Source organism: Fimicolochytrium jonesii (genome assembly GCF_025526975.1).
Source record: "Fimicolochytrium jonesii strain JEL569 chromosome Unknown EV422scaffold_9, whole genome shotgun sequence".
Taxonomy (NCBI): domain Eukaryota; kingdom Fungi; phylum Chytridiomycota; class Chytridiomycetes; order Spizellomycetales; family Powellomycetaceae; genus Fimicolochytrium; species Fimicolochytrium jonesii.
Window position 1 is genome coordinate 167,978 of NW_026515676.1, and position 18,477 is coordinate 186,454.

At 53.5% G+C, this 18,477-nt stretch overlaps 5 protein-coding genes across 5 annotated transcripts; 2 read left to right on the forward strand and 3 right to left on the reverse strand.

Annotated features, from left to right (window-relative positions):
• Nucleotides 1-2,000: 2,000 nt before the first annotated feature.
• On the reverse strand, nt 2,001-4,032 carry EV422DRAFT_615011 (kinase-like domain-containing protein; the record flags this gene model as incomplete). The annotated part of the gene is made up of 10 exons (XM_053073938.1): nt 2,001-2,122; nt 2,175-2,390; nt 2,448-2,565; nt 2,640-2,757; nt 2,833-2,955; nt 3,030-3,149; nt 3,212-3,228; nt 3,297-3,539; nt 3,605-3,758; nt 3,830-4,032. The coding sequence occupies 10 exons, from the start codon at nt 4,030-4,032 to the stop codon at nt 2,001-2,003; spliced, it is 1,434 nt and encodes a 477-aa protein (XP_052926170.1).
• On the reverse strand, nt 4,003-5,183 carry EV422DRAFT_427972 (uncharacterized protein). The gene is made up of 2 exons (XM_053067147.1): nt 4,635-5,183; nt 4,003-4,549 (listed from the first exon to the last, which is right to left on the reverse strand). The coding sequence occupies exons 1-2, from the start codon at nt 5,001-5,003 to the stop codon at nt 4,085-4,087; spliced, it is 834 nt and encodes a 277-aa protein (XP_052926171.1). The 5' UTR covers nt 5,004-5,183; the 3' UTR covers nt 4,003-4,084.
• Nucleotides 5,184-5,501: 318 nt separating this feature from the next.
• On the reverse strand, nt 5,502-8,326 carry EV422DRAFT_526567 (armadillo-type protein). The gene is made up of 14 exons (XM_053070145.1): nt 8,203-8,326; nt 7,866-8,117; nt 7,639-7,725; nt 7,471-7,573; nt 7,282-7,363; nt 7,159-7,224; nt 6,923-7,096; nt 6,745-6,855; nt 6,595-6,682; nt 6,363-6,526; nt 6,168-6,293; nt 5,999-6,100; nt 5,831-5,923; nt 5,502-5,767 (listed from the first exon to the last, which is right to left on the reverse strand). The coding sequence occupies exons 2-14, from the start codon at nt 7,998-8,000 to the stop codon at nt 5,737-5,739; spliced, it is 1,362 nt and encodes a 453-aa protein (XP_052926172.1). The 5' UTR covers nt 8,001-8,117; nt 8,203-8,326; the 3' UTR covers nt 5,502-5,736.
• A 1,520-nt stretch (nt 8,327-9,846) lies between these two features.
• On the forward strand, nt 9,847-12,540 carry EV422DRAFT_566766 (pseudouridine synthase; the record flags this gene model as incomplete). The annotated part of the gene is made up of 7 exons (XM_053072474.1): nt 9,847-10,082; nt 10,159-10,776; nt 10,870-11,013; nt 11,106-11,168; nt 11,247-11,437; nt 11,502-11,662; nt 11,743-12,540. 7 exons carry the CDS (start codon nt 9,847-9,849, stop codon nt 12,538-12,540), a joined length of 2,211 nt encoding a protein of 736 aa, XP_052926173.1.
• Nucleotides 12,541-14,067: 1,527 nt separating this feature from the next.
• Nucleotides 14,068-17,039, forward strand: EV422DRAFT_526577 (OPT oligopeptide transporter protein-domain-containing protein). The gene is made up of 5 exons (XM_053070146.1): nt 14,068-14,276; nt 14,337-15,235; nt 15,316-16,081; nt 16,157-16,630; nt 16,708-17,039. The coding sequence occupies exons 2-5, from the start codon at nt 14,447-14,449 to the stop codon at nt 16,815-16,817; spliced, it is 2,139 nt and encodes a 712-aa protein (XP_052926174.1). The 5' UTR covers nt 14,068-14,276; nt 14,337-14,446; the 3' UTR covers nt 16,818-17,039.
• Nucleotides 17,040-18,477: the final 1,438 nt, after the last annotated feature.

Below are 18,477 nucleotides of genomic sequence, written 5' to 3' on the forward strand. Positions count from 1 at the left end.
CACGGCCACTGGCATGCTGACTCTCCGAGCAGCTGCCTCGCTGCCTCCCTGGAGTTGATTTGACCAGCGAGGCGAGGTTGCCTCCTTAGGAACTTCCGCCCCCATCGGCTCGTGATTGTCGCGTGGAAGACGGTTTGGATAGGTACCGGAGTCATACACCGGTCGGAAGCTGTCACCAGCTGGACGTTGATACGATCCATAAGGGAAAAACTGCTGCCGCTCAAATGACTGCTCGGGTTGCTGCTGGCTGTGATACCGTGTGTGATCTTCCTGCACTCCCGGATACTGATAGCCGTAGCCGTACGACTGCGGTTGGATCTGGAGCGATTGATGTCGTCTATGTTGGCCGCCGCCATACTCCTGGTAACCGCTCGGAGCCACATAAGCGCTCTGGGTGCCAGGAATCGCGTAATCCCCATGTGCTGCATCTATATTGATCGCTACGAGTGACGGCCGTCGATTGGTGGGGACGGATGGTGGTATTTGCAATGGGGGCTGATAAGCGGGTTGGGATGGGTGAGAGGAGGGCGAGTGTGCTGTTGTAGGTGAATGCATAGACATCGATACGACCTGGTTTGTTTGGTAGGAAGAGTGCTGTTGATGCTCATTTGGGGAGAGCGGCGAATGTAGGGAATACCCGTGCTGGTACGGGTAGTCCCGGTAGGAAGAGGAAGGCGAATGCTGATGTTGTGCGGAACGGGGCATAGAGTGGTGCTGAGACTGTTGTGGTGAGTATTCCGGCGCATCGGCGGGGGTGTGGCTCGACAGACTGGGCTGGAGGCCATATGGCCCCAAGTCAGGCATGCTCGCGTACTTGTACGCGCCCGACAACGATGACGGATTGTCGCTACTATTCCCATTGCGGTCCCTCGTTGTCGCGGCAAAGTGTGCCGCCACTGCCGCCATATGCGCGGTATATAAACCACGGTTGTCAGTGACAACGGAGCTTCGTCTGCTCTGATGTCTGCTGTAGGGAGCACTTGCGGGATCATTGGGAACATCACCAAATGGATCCCACTCAACAGAGCCAAATAGTGAGGGTCGCCTAGATGGGACTGCGCTACGCTCGCCAGTCTCGCCATGTCGTGGGTGTCCCTCTCCCATCAGTTGCGCCATTTGATCTTCCACCATCGTGAGCTGCTGCGACTGGGAAAAGGCCGAGTTTTGGCCGAGGAAACCCAATGGATAATTGTAAGATCCTGCGCGCATCGCACTGTTGTGAGCAGAGCCCAATCCTTCAGCGCCCGTCACTTCCGAACGAGCTTTTCGTAATGGATAGCCTCCAGCAGCAAGAGCCTCTGTCGGTTGGACATTTGTCTGCCCGTGCGAATTATACGCGTTGTTGCCCGGATATGTATAATCTGCATGCTCGGTGGGTCCCGGCTCAAATGGTCCGGGGGCTTCCCGGGTCAGCGTTGGTATCGAGGCAGGAGCGCCTCTACCACTTTGTTGATCATATTGATGTTGTTCCACTGACCTATGCGTCACGCTTTCCGGCGCTACGTCCGCATAAGATGCTGTCAGGGCAACCCGCGGACTTCGCTGCTGCGTTGATTCCGCGGCATCGGTACGGTTAACATCTACCGTCGCCAGTCGCGAAGGGCGTGAGGACGACGTAGGCGACATATCCAGCCCAGTGTAAGCGGAATGGTGTGGGGATAACGGCGAGTTCAGCGGCGTACTGGTCCTCAGAGACTCGAGGCGCGAGGAACCCGTTCGAGACGCGTCTGCTATCAGATCGTTCCCTAACGTTCGGTGGCTATTGATCGAACGACTACTCAGCGAAGAGATGCTGCTTTGTCGTGCGCTGACGAACTGTGAATCGGTGGCCGATATTGAGTCTGCACTGGAACTGTTGCTTCCGCCGCTGGCGTCGCGCGATGTCCGCGAAGGAACATCTTGTGCCGCTGATCTCCCCGTTGTTGGAGCCGGACCCATCGAAGAACCGTACGGTTCTACTGCTATGGGCAAATTTCCCGCCATGTTAGCGTTCCCACCCCTCATGTCCACAATGGGTAATCCCGCGTGAGCAGCGTTGGCGTGGTTGCGCATCGCTTCGTTCCCGCTTTGCCGTTGAGCAGCTGCCAGTCGCTGTAGTTGTGGAGGTAGCGTCTCCTCCAAGCTGCTAATCGTATTAGCCCGCGGACGCCGGCGGGCATTGTGTGGTTCATAACCTTGACTGTCCATATCCGGTCGAGAATCCATTGGGACCCCGGAGGTCGCTACTGATTGCATAGGCTTCCGTGCGCCCTGCGGCATAAATGGCCCAGTATATGCCTCCCCAGTGACGAAAGGATGCATCCTCGCTTGATGAGGTGTCCACCGCTCGAACGGGTTGATGGTGAGTACTCCGTGCAAGAAATCAATGAAGCATTGACGGCTGAGCGTTTCTACAGGGGAGTGTCAGTATCATAGGACCGGAACGAAGAGCAATGCCGGAAACATACCTTTTTCCATATCTTGCACCGACGCCCCTTTCTTCGTTAGTGGATATGCGTTAATCACCTCCGGTAAGGTAGTTCCTGAAAAATACCGCTTCGAGGGCTGTTCGGTAGTTCCAGATTCCTAGCCATTCACATTCGTACGTTAGAAGCAGCTCAGGACCTGTTGACATGCGGAGAGCAGATATCGCGAAATACCTCCATATATTCCACAGGAGTTTTCAGCACAAAAAATGGCCTGCCATCTGCTGTGTACCGCTTGTTCAGGAAGTTCCTGGCCTGCTTCCCTTTCTCGCACATGTACGTGGGCGGCAAACTGCAGGAATGTACCACATAAGCATCGCCGTCCTCTTAAAAAGATGTGACCCAAAAGTATTTCCTTCGGACGTACCCCAACATCTCAACTATCCTCGAGATCTGATTGTATTCCGAAGAACCAGGGAACAGAGGAAGCCCCAAAAACAGTTCTGCTGCAATGCAACCTAATGACCACATATCGATAGACGACGTGTATCTGATTGCCATTAAACGAAATATATGTCGGTGTCAGAGAACAAATGGTTGTGGCAAATGAACACAGGCACTTACGGTAGCCCCAGGAGTACCTCCGGTGATCTATAGAACCGAGACTGGATATATGTGTACACAGTCTGATTTTCATGGCACGCCGATCCAAAATCGATCACTTTGATGTTCGGAGACTCCAGGCTACAGCGACATTCATAGTTAGTGTCAGGCATATGTCGTTCCCAATAAGAAGTTTCCCTCACTTTTTCAGTAGGATGTTCTATGGCGATGTGACGTCAGTTTGTTGACATGCCATTCAGCAAAGATGAAGAGTGCAGCTTGACTTACCTCGGGTTTCAGGTCGCAGTGGATTATACGCGCCTTGTTCAGAACAACCAGTGAATCCAAGATCTGGCGAATGAAGATCCGTACCAAGTTCGCGGACAATCCGCGGAATTGATTTTGTTTGATCAGCTCGTATAGATTCACACTCATAATCTCGAATACGATGCAGAGGTGGCTGAAGTGTACGAAATGGTCCACCATGCGCACAATGTGATGCGAATCGTTCGGGTCAAATTTCCGGTTCAGCTGAAAGAGGTATGTGTCAGTCCAAGTGTTGGCGGTGGCACAGCTATGGTCCGGAACTTCCATACCATCTCCAGTATTGCGACTTCCATGAGAGACTGATTGCGATAGGCGGGTTTGTTCTTGATGACCTTTATCGCCACCGCCTCTTTTGTCTTTATATTCACACATTTGGCAACCTGCCCAAACGTTCCTTGCCCAAGAATATCCTGAATGCTGTACCTACAAAGCGATCGACACCATATCGTCAAGGAACGCGGCGATTTCTGATTGGACGCGTGCACATGACATACTGTCGGCCTTCCTGGTCTCCCAGAATATCATTGACATAGAGGAGATAGTCCCAGTCTTCATTGTCCTTGCCTCCGTTATGGACAGGTTTTGATGGTTTCGTCAGAACCCTCCGCGGGTTGTGCGTCTGCTGGTATATGAACCCCGGGTTCGCTCGGGAAAAGCTGGACAGCAATTGCAAAGAGGCGGCATGCAAAAGCTTCATGCATAGCTATTCAGTCTTGCTTCTGCTTTGCTTTCCACTGAATCTGATGTGCTCATACCAATGGTGTGCCTGACGGTGCCAGTTCTGCCCGACGTGCTTTCCAGTCCACAACACGACTGAAGTTCCTCGCAACCTTCCGCTCGGGAGAGAAATCTACTTTCGGCCCAGCCACTGTATACTCTCGTCGAATCTTCGACTGAAGGAACGACAATCGCTTCCTCTCCAGCTGATGCATGGTCGGCTTCGTCACAGGTGATGGTGACGCCGGAGATTCCAAGACGTTCCCCACGGCTGACCGAGCAGCCATACCCGAGGATAACGGGCTAAGGTTTGCTCCCAAAAAGCGATCGTCTCCCACGCTCGACCGGCTCTTCGTATCCACATATAATGGTCTCTCTGTAGATGCCGAGTTCCGCCCTGCATTTGAACTTTCTGCGGACATGGGCATACTACTCGCCGGAGGACCCGTTTGCCCGTACGACCTCCGAGTAGCTACAGGAGACTGACGAAGGGGATCCTGCCAACCGGAAGCGACAAATTGAGTTCTTCTGCTGGTCGAAAACCTCATAATTGCTTCCCTGACCAACCCAAACCGAACAAACCTGTGGAGACGGGGAATTCCGTTGCATGCTGATGTTAGCCGGAGGCGGAACTACAACTGCTGGGACGTTTCCAGTATGTCGCCGGCTCAGGGAAGTGTGACGAACAGCCGGAGGGTTCTTGGGATCTGTTGCACCCAGCGTCGAGAAGGCATTGCCTTGTGGAGGCGACAAAGCAGTCGGCGGTGACAGTGGCGCGGAATAGTGAAGCGATACAACGTCGTACGGAGAAGTCGCTGGCGGCGCTGGTGGCTGGTAGTTCAGTGCTGGCGAGGTAGCATGCAGATACGCTGCGGGATTGGCTTTGGGTGACGTTGGAAGTAAATCCTGCGGCTCGTGATCCTCCCGACCGTTTGATATAGTAATGGTCATGTGATAATCAGAAGTTGGTTGCTTCGTGATGTGCAGAGAGGAGTTGCTTTCTCGCCGACGTTTTCGCAATGGACTTTTTGAGGGGAGCCGTTGGGGAGCAGGTCTCAGGTATAATGGGATGGGAGATGGGAAGGAACGTCACAGGCTGGCGCGAAGAGGTTGGCGCTAGAGGCTCTAAAGGAAGTTAGACTTCCGAGCAAAATTACAGTACTTACAGTTAGGGTTACGTGCCCTAGTAGGGTTAACAGCCCATAGAAGTCCACAGTTCGTGCGTTAGGGTTAGATTCCTCGTGAGGTAACCCGCCTTCCTCGCGAAGTACTGTACACAAGTCAGAGGTAGGGTTAGGATCCTCGCGAGGTAACGGGCCTCTCCTCTCCCTGAACCGTTTCCGGACTGGTCCGTACAACTGATGCACTCCCATTCTACCCAGCAGGGATGGATCGATGTTCGACATCCTTCATCGAGCGCATCCACCGACAACGACATGGCGAAGCGCATGAGCAGAACCTATCTCCCGCGGGTTTGCGAAATACGTCGACCGAACGGTAAATACGTCGACGCAGCGGGGTTGGTACCACGGGTAACATGACAAATCACATTGCCACACAGCTGTCCAGACACACGTCAACCACGACATCCACACCAATGTTGCAAATCCCGTGTATTTGCCAGAGGTACAGACAGTCCTCGTCCTCCAACCCAAACTCACAACGGGGAAAAGGCTCAATCTACCTATGCGTTGTAAGCGTGTGTCATCATTTTCCTGTCCGGCCAATCAATCGTCAGCAAAAGTGAGCGTATCAGGCTTGTATGGTTTGATACTCACTGCACGGCCATAAGAGCCTGATATCTCACGTCGCCGTCAGCGTGTGTCATGAGTTGCATGACTTGCGTTTTGGCGCCTATCTCTTCCAGTGCCCTGCATCACGAAAGAAAACGCGTTGGTCTGCTTAGCTGTTGACATTCAATTTCAGACTTGGGAGTCGTAACGCACTTCTTCCCGTTCGTCGCGTATTTCACGAACTGGCCAATATCGTGGGCTGCGACGGCCAGGACTACTGGTGATTGCGATGTCGCCACGATCCGGGAGACCAACCTACGTGGGTGTACAATGTTTAAAGGGGCCGGTCGGAGAAAATGGTTGATGAGCGAGCAAGGCCTACCTCAACAGCTCAAAATCGCGCTCGGTCAACTTGTTTGCGTTCTGCTTCCAGAACTGCTCTGACAAGTGTGGTGGTGACCATTCGAGCTTTCCGGACCGGACCTCGGTCTCGTACTCGTCCCATGTGCTGTATGAATCACCAGAAACTTAGGGCGTTGGCTTTCCGGTGTCACAAAAGTATCGAGGTGCTTCTAACCTGAGGTTGGCGACATTCCTCGTGAGCTCCTCCTTCAGATAAGCCAAATCCTCCAGGATATCCTCGTCGGACCATTTCCTCCCTGACAAGTTCTCGCAGACGTTGAGAAGCTTGTTCCCGATTAAGGCAGCCATGTTTTCTTGGGGCGCTTCGCTCATCAGATTCTAAGTGTCGAATGGGAATGTTTAGAAGCGCGTTCAGGGTGCATTAATCGCTGACGATAGTTTCATACTTTGAAGGTGGCGATAACGACTCGCGATACTTTCTCCTTGATCGCAGCTTTGACGATGTCGATGAGTAATGGTACAACATCGTACTTGCTGTACAAGCATTCTGTGAGTGCTCTACTTATCCGAGTCTGCCCAAAATATGTTCTCCATACCGTTGCAGATCAGCGGCAATGTCCTTGATCAAGGTCAGTAACCACAGGTTGTAAATGACCTGATACTGCATCTGGGCACTCGGTGATCCCTTCTTGAGGATGTCCACCATGCTGTGCAAGAATACCCTATGCGTCAGTAGAAGTAGCAGCACTTGCTAAAGCTCCAACTTTTCCGCACTTTTGAACGCCCTGGTGTGTCTGATAGAACGGCAATCTGTACTCTGGAATAGACAGAATGCTCTGGAGCAGTTGCACAGCGATATCCACAATATTGACGTTCGCATTCTGCATCTGTGTCGTTAACCACGTGAGCAGTTCCGAGATGTCTGTGGTCTCATTCGATGGCGCATGGCTAGAGACGTGACCCTTCAGCGAGTGTCGTGATAGTCGGGACGAGATCAAATGTGAACTCACAGTAGAAGGTAGGTGGCGATCTTGGCTGATTTGAGCTGAATGTATTCGTCATCTTTCTTGAGCAGCCTATGGAGGAATGTGAGCTTCATGTGGAATGTATGCGAGATCGAATCCCGATCGTACTTGAAAAATGGTCCATATGGAAGTGTCGGATCATTTTTCTGCTGTGCCAAGCGGAAGAACAACTGCACGCGCTCCGGCTTCTCTGCAAACAGAGTGAATGCCGATATTAGTCTTCTGAATCCGGCGCTCCTCCATGTTCCAGCGTCATCGGCCCTCAATTCGTTTCAACAACAACGTCACTTTGCCCACCTGACAGTACGTCGTCTATCAGAACCAGAATGTTCTGAATTGTGTCGGCCCGTACCAGCTTCTGCAGTAAGGTGAGGAACAGGTCGCTGTACTTGTCTCCGGCCTGAAGAAACTCTTACATTAGCACACCCGAACTGCAACTGAGACAAAACTGATGTAGGATCCTACTTCAGAGAGGGCAGCAGATGGAGATTTCTCAAACTGTCGTATTTGTGCTAGTTCATCCTCTGTAATCAAAGAAGCTCTTTGATATCCCTGCAATCAAAAACAAAATCGACGTTAACGCTGAACGTGGCGGGACGGCAAGGTAAGCCGGCGACGAACACATCGGCACAGCCCTGTGCGCGAAAGTGCGCACCACAGCTACGCTCAGTCATACACATCGTCGCCTTTACCTCCCAAGGGATGGTCCTCGCCCTTATGGACACAGTCTGGTCCTCCAAGTATTTGTTATGACTGGCCACGATTGGCGCGTCAATGGAGACGTTGGATAGGTCATCTTGGGCGGGGGTGGCGTTCGCGACAGTCATCGTGAGCACACAATGTCCAGCTTCACTGTCCGGTGGAAGGCGCAGAGACGAGGTAAGTTCAAGGATTCCAGTGTTCCCTCCACTTGGCGGAACTGTTATCTCCAAAGTCGACTACTGCTGTAGGTCGAGAAAACCCGCTTGTTGTTAAACATGCACTCTGCATTGTACTTCAATGGCGAACTGGAAAGACCATGTCCCATACCAGTTTCTCCGTGCCTGTGTGTGAAGACCGTGAATGCTTTGTTCAGTGACTTTGACCGTGTGGGCGTGAGAAGTTGGGCTTGATCGTGGGAATATGCAGTCGGCCAGTGCAACTCGGTGGTTGTGCAGGAAGTTGGAGAGTCTGAGAGTTCCAACGAAGGGCCCTTGTCATGGGATTAGGGTTACGGGATTAGGGTTAAAAACCCTAACGGTTAGGGTTAGGGTTAGGGGTTAACCTCGCTTTCGCACGACGCATATCTTCAAACATCAACACTGTGAAGGACCCTATAGAGAATCGAGGAGAAGGAACGTTCCCGTTTTGGCCCAATGCGTGATGACATGTATTTCATTACGCATTGCAGAGAGCGGACGGAAAGGGTTAGGGTTGAGTCGCTGTCGCCAGGGGGTTGAACCCGAATCCCGGATCGCGCTATGGGGATGTGCTCGAGTCTAGCCGAAGATCGGCCCTCAACTCAGAGGTTGGCAGGAACTTCTATCCACAGGGGGTATACGAGGCCCAACGCGCTTGACAAAAACTAACCAATCCGTAACAAAATGGTTCAAACATAAACATAACAACGCTGTCCTACGCTTTTGGGCTACAACCTGATACGTGCTATGGGTATCTTAGCGCTCGTACGAGAGATGGTTTTTTGGGACGGAGAGGCTCTGAATGATTCCCTGGTGGAGGCTCAGACGGAGGGGGAAAAGGGTGTAAACGAGTTAAAAGCTTCGAAATCAAAGGGGATAATGTGTTCGCGGAATCGAGTCCGCTTGTCGTGGTGGTAGCAGAAATTGCCCAACAGCATCGTCCAGAATTCGTTTGATTGCCCGTTTCAGGCCCCGTAAATCCTCGGCAAAAGTGATCCCATTCTTGACTGTCTTCTCCCCAACTTGAGGCAATGATGTGGTGCTGGACGACATAATGAAGTAGCGCTGAGAGTTAAGGAATATGGAACGTACAACAGACTGCGATGTTCCGAACAGGTTCACAGGAGCCGACCAACATATCATGCCTGAAGCCGCGGAGAAGCCAGTGAAGAGACGACCTGTCTTTCTAGAACGTGGAAAGTTAGTTCAGTTTGGAAGTTTCAAATTGCCCGCTCTTACTCCGGTTCCTATTTAAAGCTTTGGCGGCTCAGCCACGTTTCAGATGATTCTCCTATACTGTGGGTGTTACCGTGCATCATTGGGATCGTTTCCGCATTTATTTGAACGCTGGGTTGCAGGAGGCAACCGGTGATGGGGGTGGGTGCAGATTGAAAGAGGGCAGAGATTGCTTTCCGAGCGAATGGGTGTGCTGGTTTGGGGGATGCGGGGAAGGGAAACCTTTTCCAAATTCAAATTCGGGGGGGGGCCATTCAAAGCGAACGTTGCGCGTTCATTCTGCGGTTAGGGTTCCATGCGGACTGGCTTTGCACATTGGGAGCATCGGGCAACTGGCAGGGCGAACAGAACAGAGACCCCATATACATATATACTCCCAGTCGGTAGTCCCTGTGTATCCTACAGCGAGTGGATGTTCTCCCTCTTTCGTGCTGCCGTATCACCTGCACGAAGCAGAACCGTCGCCTTGCCCGTCTACTGTGCTCTTTTTCCGCATTCCTTCCACTTCGTCCAGCACACTACGCAGTCTCCCGTCAGAATGGCCAGCAGCAGCAGCATACCACAGAAAAGGGATCTGGAGCTCTCTCCCGAAGAAGCGTCGCTGTCTACGTCGCCGAAACGAGTGAAAGACGAGGAGAACGGCCCCAGTACGGATGTGAAGCCGAAGACCGAGAGCTATGCGACGGATAAGGCATTTTTTCTGGAAGCCGATATGGGCATAACGGCCTACATGGCGCCGGACATTCCTGGGTTTGAGGGGCTTTTGAAGACACGGTATGTTTCTGTTTTCGTTCTAGGGAAGCTGTAGCTGTGGCCACTGTTCTAATTTCAAAAAACTTGGTTGATGTAGGTTCTCCGATTTCCAGGTCAACGAAGTACTCGCGGACGGAACCATCTGCCACTTGGAGTCGACTGCCGCACCAGCCGTTCCGGAAGAGGAGGCCGTCGAAGCAGTTGAACCGAATGAGGACGTGGGATACACAGAAATCGCCGAGTTAGTCAACGACGAAGCGTTCATGTCGAACCTGCGCGCAATGGTCGAAGCCGTCAACGTCAGCCGAGTGCGACCCAACACCCACCCCGAAACAGACGCCACATTAACCCCATCAACCGACCCCGAACCCAAACCAGAGCCCGTCCCGCTCCCAGACCCCATAAGCACGATCGTCGCCGAAAAGTCCGCACGGACAAAGCTGCACAAGCTCATCGAAGTGCATTTCGGCAGCAAGTTGGACAGCCAAGGCGCCGAAGGCGGCGGGCTATTCGTCCGGCCCAAAACCAATCAGAAGCGTGGGGACCGCAATGCCCGCGGTGGAGGCCGAGGCCCGCAGCAGAAGAACTCATGGGGCCCGCGGCGGAACAACAAGAAGGAGTGGGAGCTGTGGGGTGGGGAGTATACCGAGTTTACGCTGTATAAGGAGAACATGGACACGATGAATGCGATTTCGAAGATTGCGGCGTATCTGCGGTGAGGACCCGCCTTGAGGAGAGGTTGGGATTTCTTCGCTCGTGTGGATGTTACTGTTTTGCTGACAATCGTATTCTTTGGCGCGTGGACCAGAATGACGGGCAAGAGCTTCTCCTATGCGGGAACAAAGGACAAGCGGGCCGTCACCACGCAGAAAGTCACCGTCTCGCGTGTGATGCCATGGAGGCTCGAACAGCTCAACAAGGGATTGAGAGGGATGCAGATCGGGGACTACAGGTAATGCTCAACCTCACTGGGCACTTAGTGGGCATGCAAGTTGTTTCCCGGGAAATATGCCCTAATCTCCCGGCCTTGGACCTCTCTTACAGACCCAGACAGACCCAAATGACCCTCGGCGAATCGCGCGGAAACCACTTCAAGATCGTCCTCAGGTAATTGCATGCATAAACACGATTCCTGAAACAACACCCACCCACTTGCTCCCATCTCACGCCTCCCTCCCAATACAGAGACGTCCAAATGACTAACGAACACGACCTCAACCGCGCCATGTCCTCCCTCCGCGACAACGGCTTCGTCAACTACTTTGGCATGCAGCGCTTCGGCACGCGGTCGCTGCCCACTTACGCCGTCGGGATCGCGTACCTCGGTGCGAATTTCGAGAGGGGAGTGGAGATGATTATGGAGCCTAAGGAAGGGGGTTCGTAAAAAACTCTGAATATCCAGCTGGTGGCCAGCAGTGAATGTTGAATGGCTTTTTGTAGACCGCCCAGATGTACTGGAAGCCCGCCGCCTGTGGCGAGAGGAAGGCAACGCGGCTGAGGCGTTGAAGAAGTTGCCGAAGCATTTACTCGCTGAGCGGTCTATATTGCAATACTTCAAGAGTACGAAGAATGTCAATAACTACCTTGGAGCTTTGGAGGCGGTAAGGAATTCAATGAATCCACAACATCTGGGTGGGTAGGCGGAACGGTTTCTCTGACCCACAATACTGTCTGATTTTAGATTCCGCGCAACCTGCGCTTAATGTACCTCCACTCCTACCAAAGCTTTGTCTGGAACAACATGGCCACCGAGCGGCTAAAACTCTACGGCCCAACCCCCGTCGTCGGCGACCTCGTCGACATCACCGGCTCCGACCTCGACATCCCAGACGAGGACGACGTAAACCCATCCGATGACGACACCCCCGCTCCCAGAACCTCAAACAACAAACGCACGCGAACCCCCTCCCAAAAATCATCACAAAAAATCCTCACCATCCAGACCCCCGAACAAGCCGCCCAATACACCTTCGCCGACGTCGTCCTCCCTTTACCAGGCTACGACGTAGAGTACCCCACCCACGCCCTCCGCTCCTCCTACACGACCTTCATGGCCCAACACAACGTCGACCCCTTCTCCATGCACCGGAAACACAATACGGCCTCCCTCCCGGGTTCCTACCGCAAGATCATATGCAAACCGCGTGATGTAGCCTGGAAGTTGTTGAGGTACATCGACCCGGAGTGTGATCTCGCCATAACGGATTTGGAGAGGGTGCAGGGCAGGAAGGAGGTGGAGACGGTGGCGGGTGGGGGCAGGGTTGCGGTTGTGGTGGAGTTTACGTTGGGGGTGAGTCAGTATGCGACGATGGCGTTGAGGGAGTGCGCGAAGATGGAGACCGCTAGTGGGTTTCATGAGCGGACATGGGTTGATAGTCAGAATAAGAAAGGCAAGGGAGGGAAGGAGGGGGCGAACGAGGAGGAGAAGGAGGCAGGGAATGGGGAAGGAGGGGTTGCCCCTGAGGAACCTGCGGTGTAGAGGGAACTCGCGGTGTACAGTTTGGCTTCATCCAACATGTCCCTAGGTAGGTTTGCGTACCGGTAGGTGTGTATATGTAGATAAGGAATTTCCATTCCAACTAGACTGGTTGTGGAGCGAGCCCGTTTGTTTGTTTTAACTTATTCAAGTTCTCGTCAGACATGCAGAGATAACAGCGTAGTCAACCCACCAGAACTGAAGTTGAGGATGACTGCCTTGCGGACGATGTTGAGCCGAGTGTCAAGACTGATAGCAACGTCAAGTCGTCGAAAGGGGCCACCCTTTACTGTATGTTCATGGCACGATTCGTATCACTTCGTGAGGCCCATTACTCGGTACTCGGTGTGTAAGATGTTTCTGGACTTCGGGGAGACTGTGGCCGGCAAGCATGGGGAGATCGTGTTCCCAAACAAGCTGATGTGCATAGCATTCCTTCGTTCGAATTCGATTGGGCAACGAGAGATTCGAGAGTGTAAGGTGCGTTCGCCATCAACGTGCACGCCATAGCGTAGCTATGGCACTCACGTAGAACTTTCCCCAAGTGACAAAGAGCTTACTGGTCTGAAAGCTGACGCTGCCTAACCATGCCCGGTTGAGGCCGTTGACCACATGAGGCCAGGACCAAGTTGCAGGCATCGGGATCTGGCTCATTTTCGACCAATATATCAAGACAATTCTCCAGAAGGAGCGGGTCATGGGATTAGGGTTGGGGATTAGGGTTATCACCGGGATTAGGGTTGGTGCGTAATTGATTTTCGAGCGTGAATGTTCTAGTCGTGCGTTGTTTTCCCCGACAAACGCAGTGATATATCCTGCAAGGATGGTGGGCAGCAGAGGGAACCCATTATACGGGGAGCAATGCGAGCGCTCATGGACAACGGCACTTTATACGATTCCCCGATGCCTTATTAACACCGCCGGGGTGGGCGGCGTGCACGTTGCAGAAATAAAAATCGGTGAAGCCTATCTAAAATGAGATATCTTGTACACATGTATACGACCATGTAGTCTGGATGTACATACATTCACAGTCTTACACCTGGAGCCCGGGCGCGGGGCATGGAAACGCCATCTGCACGGCAGGACGACCATGAATGAATTCCGCTCGGCGGCTCAAGGTACAGTATTTTCCGTCGTTGCCATGCGGCCTCCCAATGGTCGACGATGTCAGCTGTGTTCGTCCGCCTTCATGCAACGCCTACTTTGATACGGCCCATCTTTCACCGACGATCGCAGCACCGGGCGCAATTGCGTATGGGCGTGGGCGCAACGCCCGTCTCGCCCGTCTCCTTACGCCCGTCAGGACTCAGGAGACTTCCAAGGCGCCCAACGCCCACCTGCACATGCACTGTCATGCAGAACTGCGCTGCGACGCAGCCAATCAGCGACGCCTTCATTTCCGAAAACCTTAAATCCACGCGCGGTGATTGGCTCTGAGCACCAATTACGGTCGCACAGACGCGCGGGAAGGCACCTCGAAGGGAAGTTCAGCTCCAAGACAACTGTCAATTTCATGGCCGGGTTGTTCGTGGGCGTTGCGGAGAGCAAGTCGCAGCTCCTGGTTATCATACGAAGCGGGTATATAAATCTCGGATTGTGTGCGCCTACTCGAACGGCCCTCGCACAGATACATGGCAACACAGCGCCAACGACGCCAACGACGCCAAATGATCCTTGTCAGTCTCACAGTGTCCCCTGGAGAATGATCAAAGCATAATCGCCAACTTGCCAGCAAGGTGGGGCGCTGCTTCTCTCCACACACATGATACGCCTGCTCACTTCCTGATGACACCCAGAACCATGTCTCCGCTTTCTGCTGGCAGATATAAAAGAGGCGAGTGATCTAGCATCCCTCTTCCACATTTCAAGGTCCCAAGTTCTCAATCCATTTTCAACCCTGTCCGCCATGGCTGACACAACCGACACCAAGCATGTCGACGGCGACGTCCGTGACGTCCAGATCACCGATGCCGATGTCAAGGATCATAAGGATTTCGAAGAGGTGCAGCCGCACGATGCCACCGCCTACAGCAATCACCCGGAGGAGACCCAAGTTACGGCACGCGCCATCCTCGTCGGAATGATGCTCGGTACCATCGTCGGCGCTTCGAACCTCTACCTCGGGCTGAAGACCGGTTTCACCTTCGGCGCATCGCTATTCGGTGCCATTGGTGGCTTCGCTATCCTCAAGCCGCTTTCTCGCGTCATAGGCGGTCACTTTGGCCCTAAGGAAAACTGCACCGTTCAGACTGCTGCGACCGCCTCCGGTGGTCTCACGATCATCTTCGTCTCCGCCATCCCTGCCATGTACAAGCTCAACCTCCTTGGCGCATCGCCAAAGGAGGACATTGGTCGCCTCATGCTCCTTACCCTCGTTGGATCCTACTATGGTCTCTTCTTCGCTGTTCCCCTCCGCAAGTACTTCGTTATCAAGCAAAAGTTGCCTTTCCCTTCGCCCACCGCTTCCGCCTACACCATCCGCTCTCTGCACGAGGGTGCTGCCGGTGAGGCTGCCGGTATCAAGAAAGCCAAGGTCATGTTTGGCTGTTTCTTTGCCGCGATCATTTGGACGATTATCGGCTATTTCGTTCCCGGTATCTTGAAAGACATGCATGTGTTCTACTGGCTTTACTCCTGGGGATACCACGCTGCCATCCAGGCCGAGAATTGGCACTGGTGGTTCGAATGGACGCCCGTAAGTACCGCTTCGTTCACCAGAAGAGTCTTGCGCCGTCTCGATACTGACTCTGCTTCCTCAATCTGACCTGACATTAGGCCTTCATCGGCGCCGGAATGTTGAGCGGTATGAACGCATCCGCGTCATTGGCTTTCGGGTCCTTCTTGGCTTGGGGCCTCATTGGCCCAATGCTCGTTGCCAACGGCTTGGCGTTCGGAGGTCCAAAACAACTACTAATGGGTATGGAACCAACGGACCCTGGATTCGAGCCGGACTATATTCACTACATGGCTGCGATAACCGCCGACCCCAAGAACGCGCCGTCGCCCAGGTACTGGATGCTCTGGCCCGGAGTGATGCTCATGGTAGTCACCTCCTTCGCTGAGCTCGGCTGGAATTGGAAGTACATCTACTCTGGTTTGAAAGGTGCCATCGATGGCGTTTTCCGCAAGAACGGTGGCGCGGACGTCGATGGCGAAGACGTGGACCCCGCGCCCGCTCACGAGCAAGTTCCGGTCTGGGCCTGGAGCAGCGGTATCCTCGTTGCTGCCGTCTTGACCATCATCGTCCTCCGCACACAGTTCAACGTCGGCATTGGAGAAGGCATCCTCTCCATCATCCTCGCTTTCTTCTTCGCCTTCATCGGGTTGCAATCCGCAGGTTACACCGACATCAACCCCGTCTCAGCCGTCGCCAAGACCTCTCAGCTCGTGTTTGGTGGCGTCACCAAAGGCCAAGGCATGGTCAAAGGCCAAGATCTCATCGACGCTCAGCGTCTGAACCTTGTCGCCGGAACCGTTGCCGCCGCCGCGGCGGCGCAAAGTGTCGACATGGTCGGAGACCTGAAAACTGGCCATATCCTCGGTGAGTATAAATTCCTAAGGAGAATGGACCATTTTTGGCATCCCTTTCGGCATTTGACCCTATTTTTTTCCTTAGGAGCCGCCCCGAAAGGCCAATTCTGGGCCCAAGTCGCCGGCACCCTCATCTCCGTACCCGTCTGCGTGGGCCTTTTCGTCCTCTATTCGCAAGCGTACCCCTGCATCACAGAGACCGACGCCTACATCAAGGCCAACAAGATCGAGTGTCCGTTCGACATGCCGTCCGTCGGCGCATGGAAGGCCTGTGCGATTGCGCTCACGGACCCCAACCCCGCCATTCCGAACAGCAGTGGATACGTTGCAATCGGCGCCGCGTTCTTTGCCGTCCTCACCGTCATCCTTCGCAACACGCTGTCACCCAAACTCGCCCGCTTCGTGCCCAACACCGCCGCTATTGGCATTGCATTCGTGTTGCCTGACACAATCTACGGGTCCGCCATGGTGTTTGGAGCGGCGATTTCCTTGCTCTGGGAGCGGAAGTCGCCCGCCAGTGCTGCTTTCTACATGTCTGCTGTCGCCGCTGGATTGATTGGTGCGTACTCTCATATTACTTGCGTCTGTTCTTACATCCATGACCAATTCCTCATCCATGTGTGTCTACTCTTCCAGCTGGCGAAGGTATCGGGGGTCTCATCCAGGCCATCCTACAGCTTGCAGGTATCACGCAAGCCGAACATGCCAATTACGTCGGATGCCCCTTCGGCCCAGGAGGATGCTAGTTACCCCTTACTGTGACCACATTAGCGACCTCAGACGGCGAGAAGCAATAGATAGCTGGCTCTGTCTTTTCACCCCTCGCCTTTCTTTTGGGCGTACTTTCCCGCATATACACCCACCGCTTAGGTACCGGCCCCAGGTTGACCTCAACTGTACATATATGCGCTTGTATACTCGGCGTACCTAATACATATCCTGTTTTGGGCGATTTAGCGTGCTTCAAGTGCTGCTCTTGGGAAGGCGCGGTCCGATTTGGTAATCGTGGTGTCAATTTGTATGCCCCCCTTCCGCATTTGGGTCTCTTCCTTTCAACATCCAGCCAACAACAGAATCCATCCCATCCCATCGCGTGTATTATAGTTATCTTCCGGCCCGGGTATACATACGTATGCTATGCAAGGGCCTGTTCTATGTTCTGAATCCTACTCATCAAATCCTCCATGTATGTTTTAGAATACCTAAGCGTAGTGTTTGAATGCGTCTACGAGGCAGCTTTCGCGACCTTATTGGCCTTCACGAACAGACCGTGGGCTGGTGGGCACGAAAAGTAGCGGTTGCCTTGGACGAGTCCATCATGCTTGCCCACTGGAAGAATAGAAGCATCAGTAATTTAATACAGAGGATCATAAGAGCGGTAGTTACTCACCAGGCCTATCCAATCCAATCCCACACCAAAGTCCAGTCTCAGGGTGCCCTTGCAACTGTCCGACAAATTGCACGACGCCCGCACACGTTTCGCCCTTGATGTTGACGTTCACTCGCTCGCCTTCTTTGATAGGTGGGTATGCGCTGGCGTTGGTTTTCGATGATGGGTGCGCGTCGAGGCTGTCGTCGTTGCGGTAGCTGGGCGTATGGGGTGCTGTTTGCGGTCGTTGTTGGCCCACTGTGTGAAGATCGCGGATGGGGAATGAAAAGCGGTCAGTGACTTCTCACGCAGTCCCGGATCAACGATGGGATTCCCAAAGCGACTGTTCCGATAATGTTGCAATGCAAGACAAACCCAAAAAACTCACGATGTCCAGACAGCTGCGGTCCAGATCCCCACCACCACCTGCTCCCACTTTCGGGATGGTTCCCTGTGGCAGGCGGCGGGTTCATCGAGAAGTCGTCCACACCGGCGCCGCCGTTTGTAAGGTTGCGCCCTGCAGCTTCTTGCTTCGCTCGGGATAGGCCTGGGAAGTATGTCAACTGTGACGGAGGGGCCGAGGCTGTATTAGAGACCATGGATGGGAAGATGGACACGCATGTTAGAAGATAGTACCAGACTTACCTCGATCAACGGATCTGCAAGTGACCCCCGCTGGAACTGCAGTCGGCGGACTTCGCGACGGAGTTTCTGGACTTGGAGCTGGTACGCCTGGTAGAGATGAGAGCGTACATTGCGACGTGACTTAGCATTGATATCCCTAGCCGTTATTTACCGACGCATAGAAAACTCCGCGATCTTTACCTTTTTCTGTCTATCCAGCAATATCCTGGTGCTTTCGTCTATTTTGTGAGACGACTTCGTCGTGCCGCCGCTATGAGCCTACATGTCCGACATAGATACCAAACAAGAGTCAGTTGTCAACGAGTGGAGAGTTTGGTCTCAAGATAATCATATGCCATTACACTGCGCAGTTCAGCTTCCCGTGCACGCAGAAGGTCTATGGCATGGTCGCG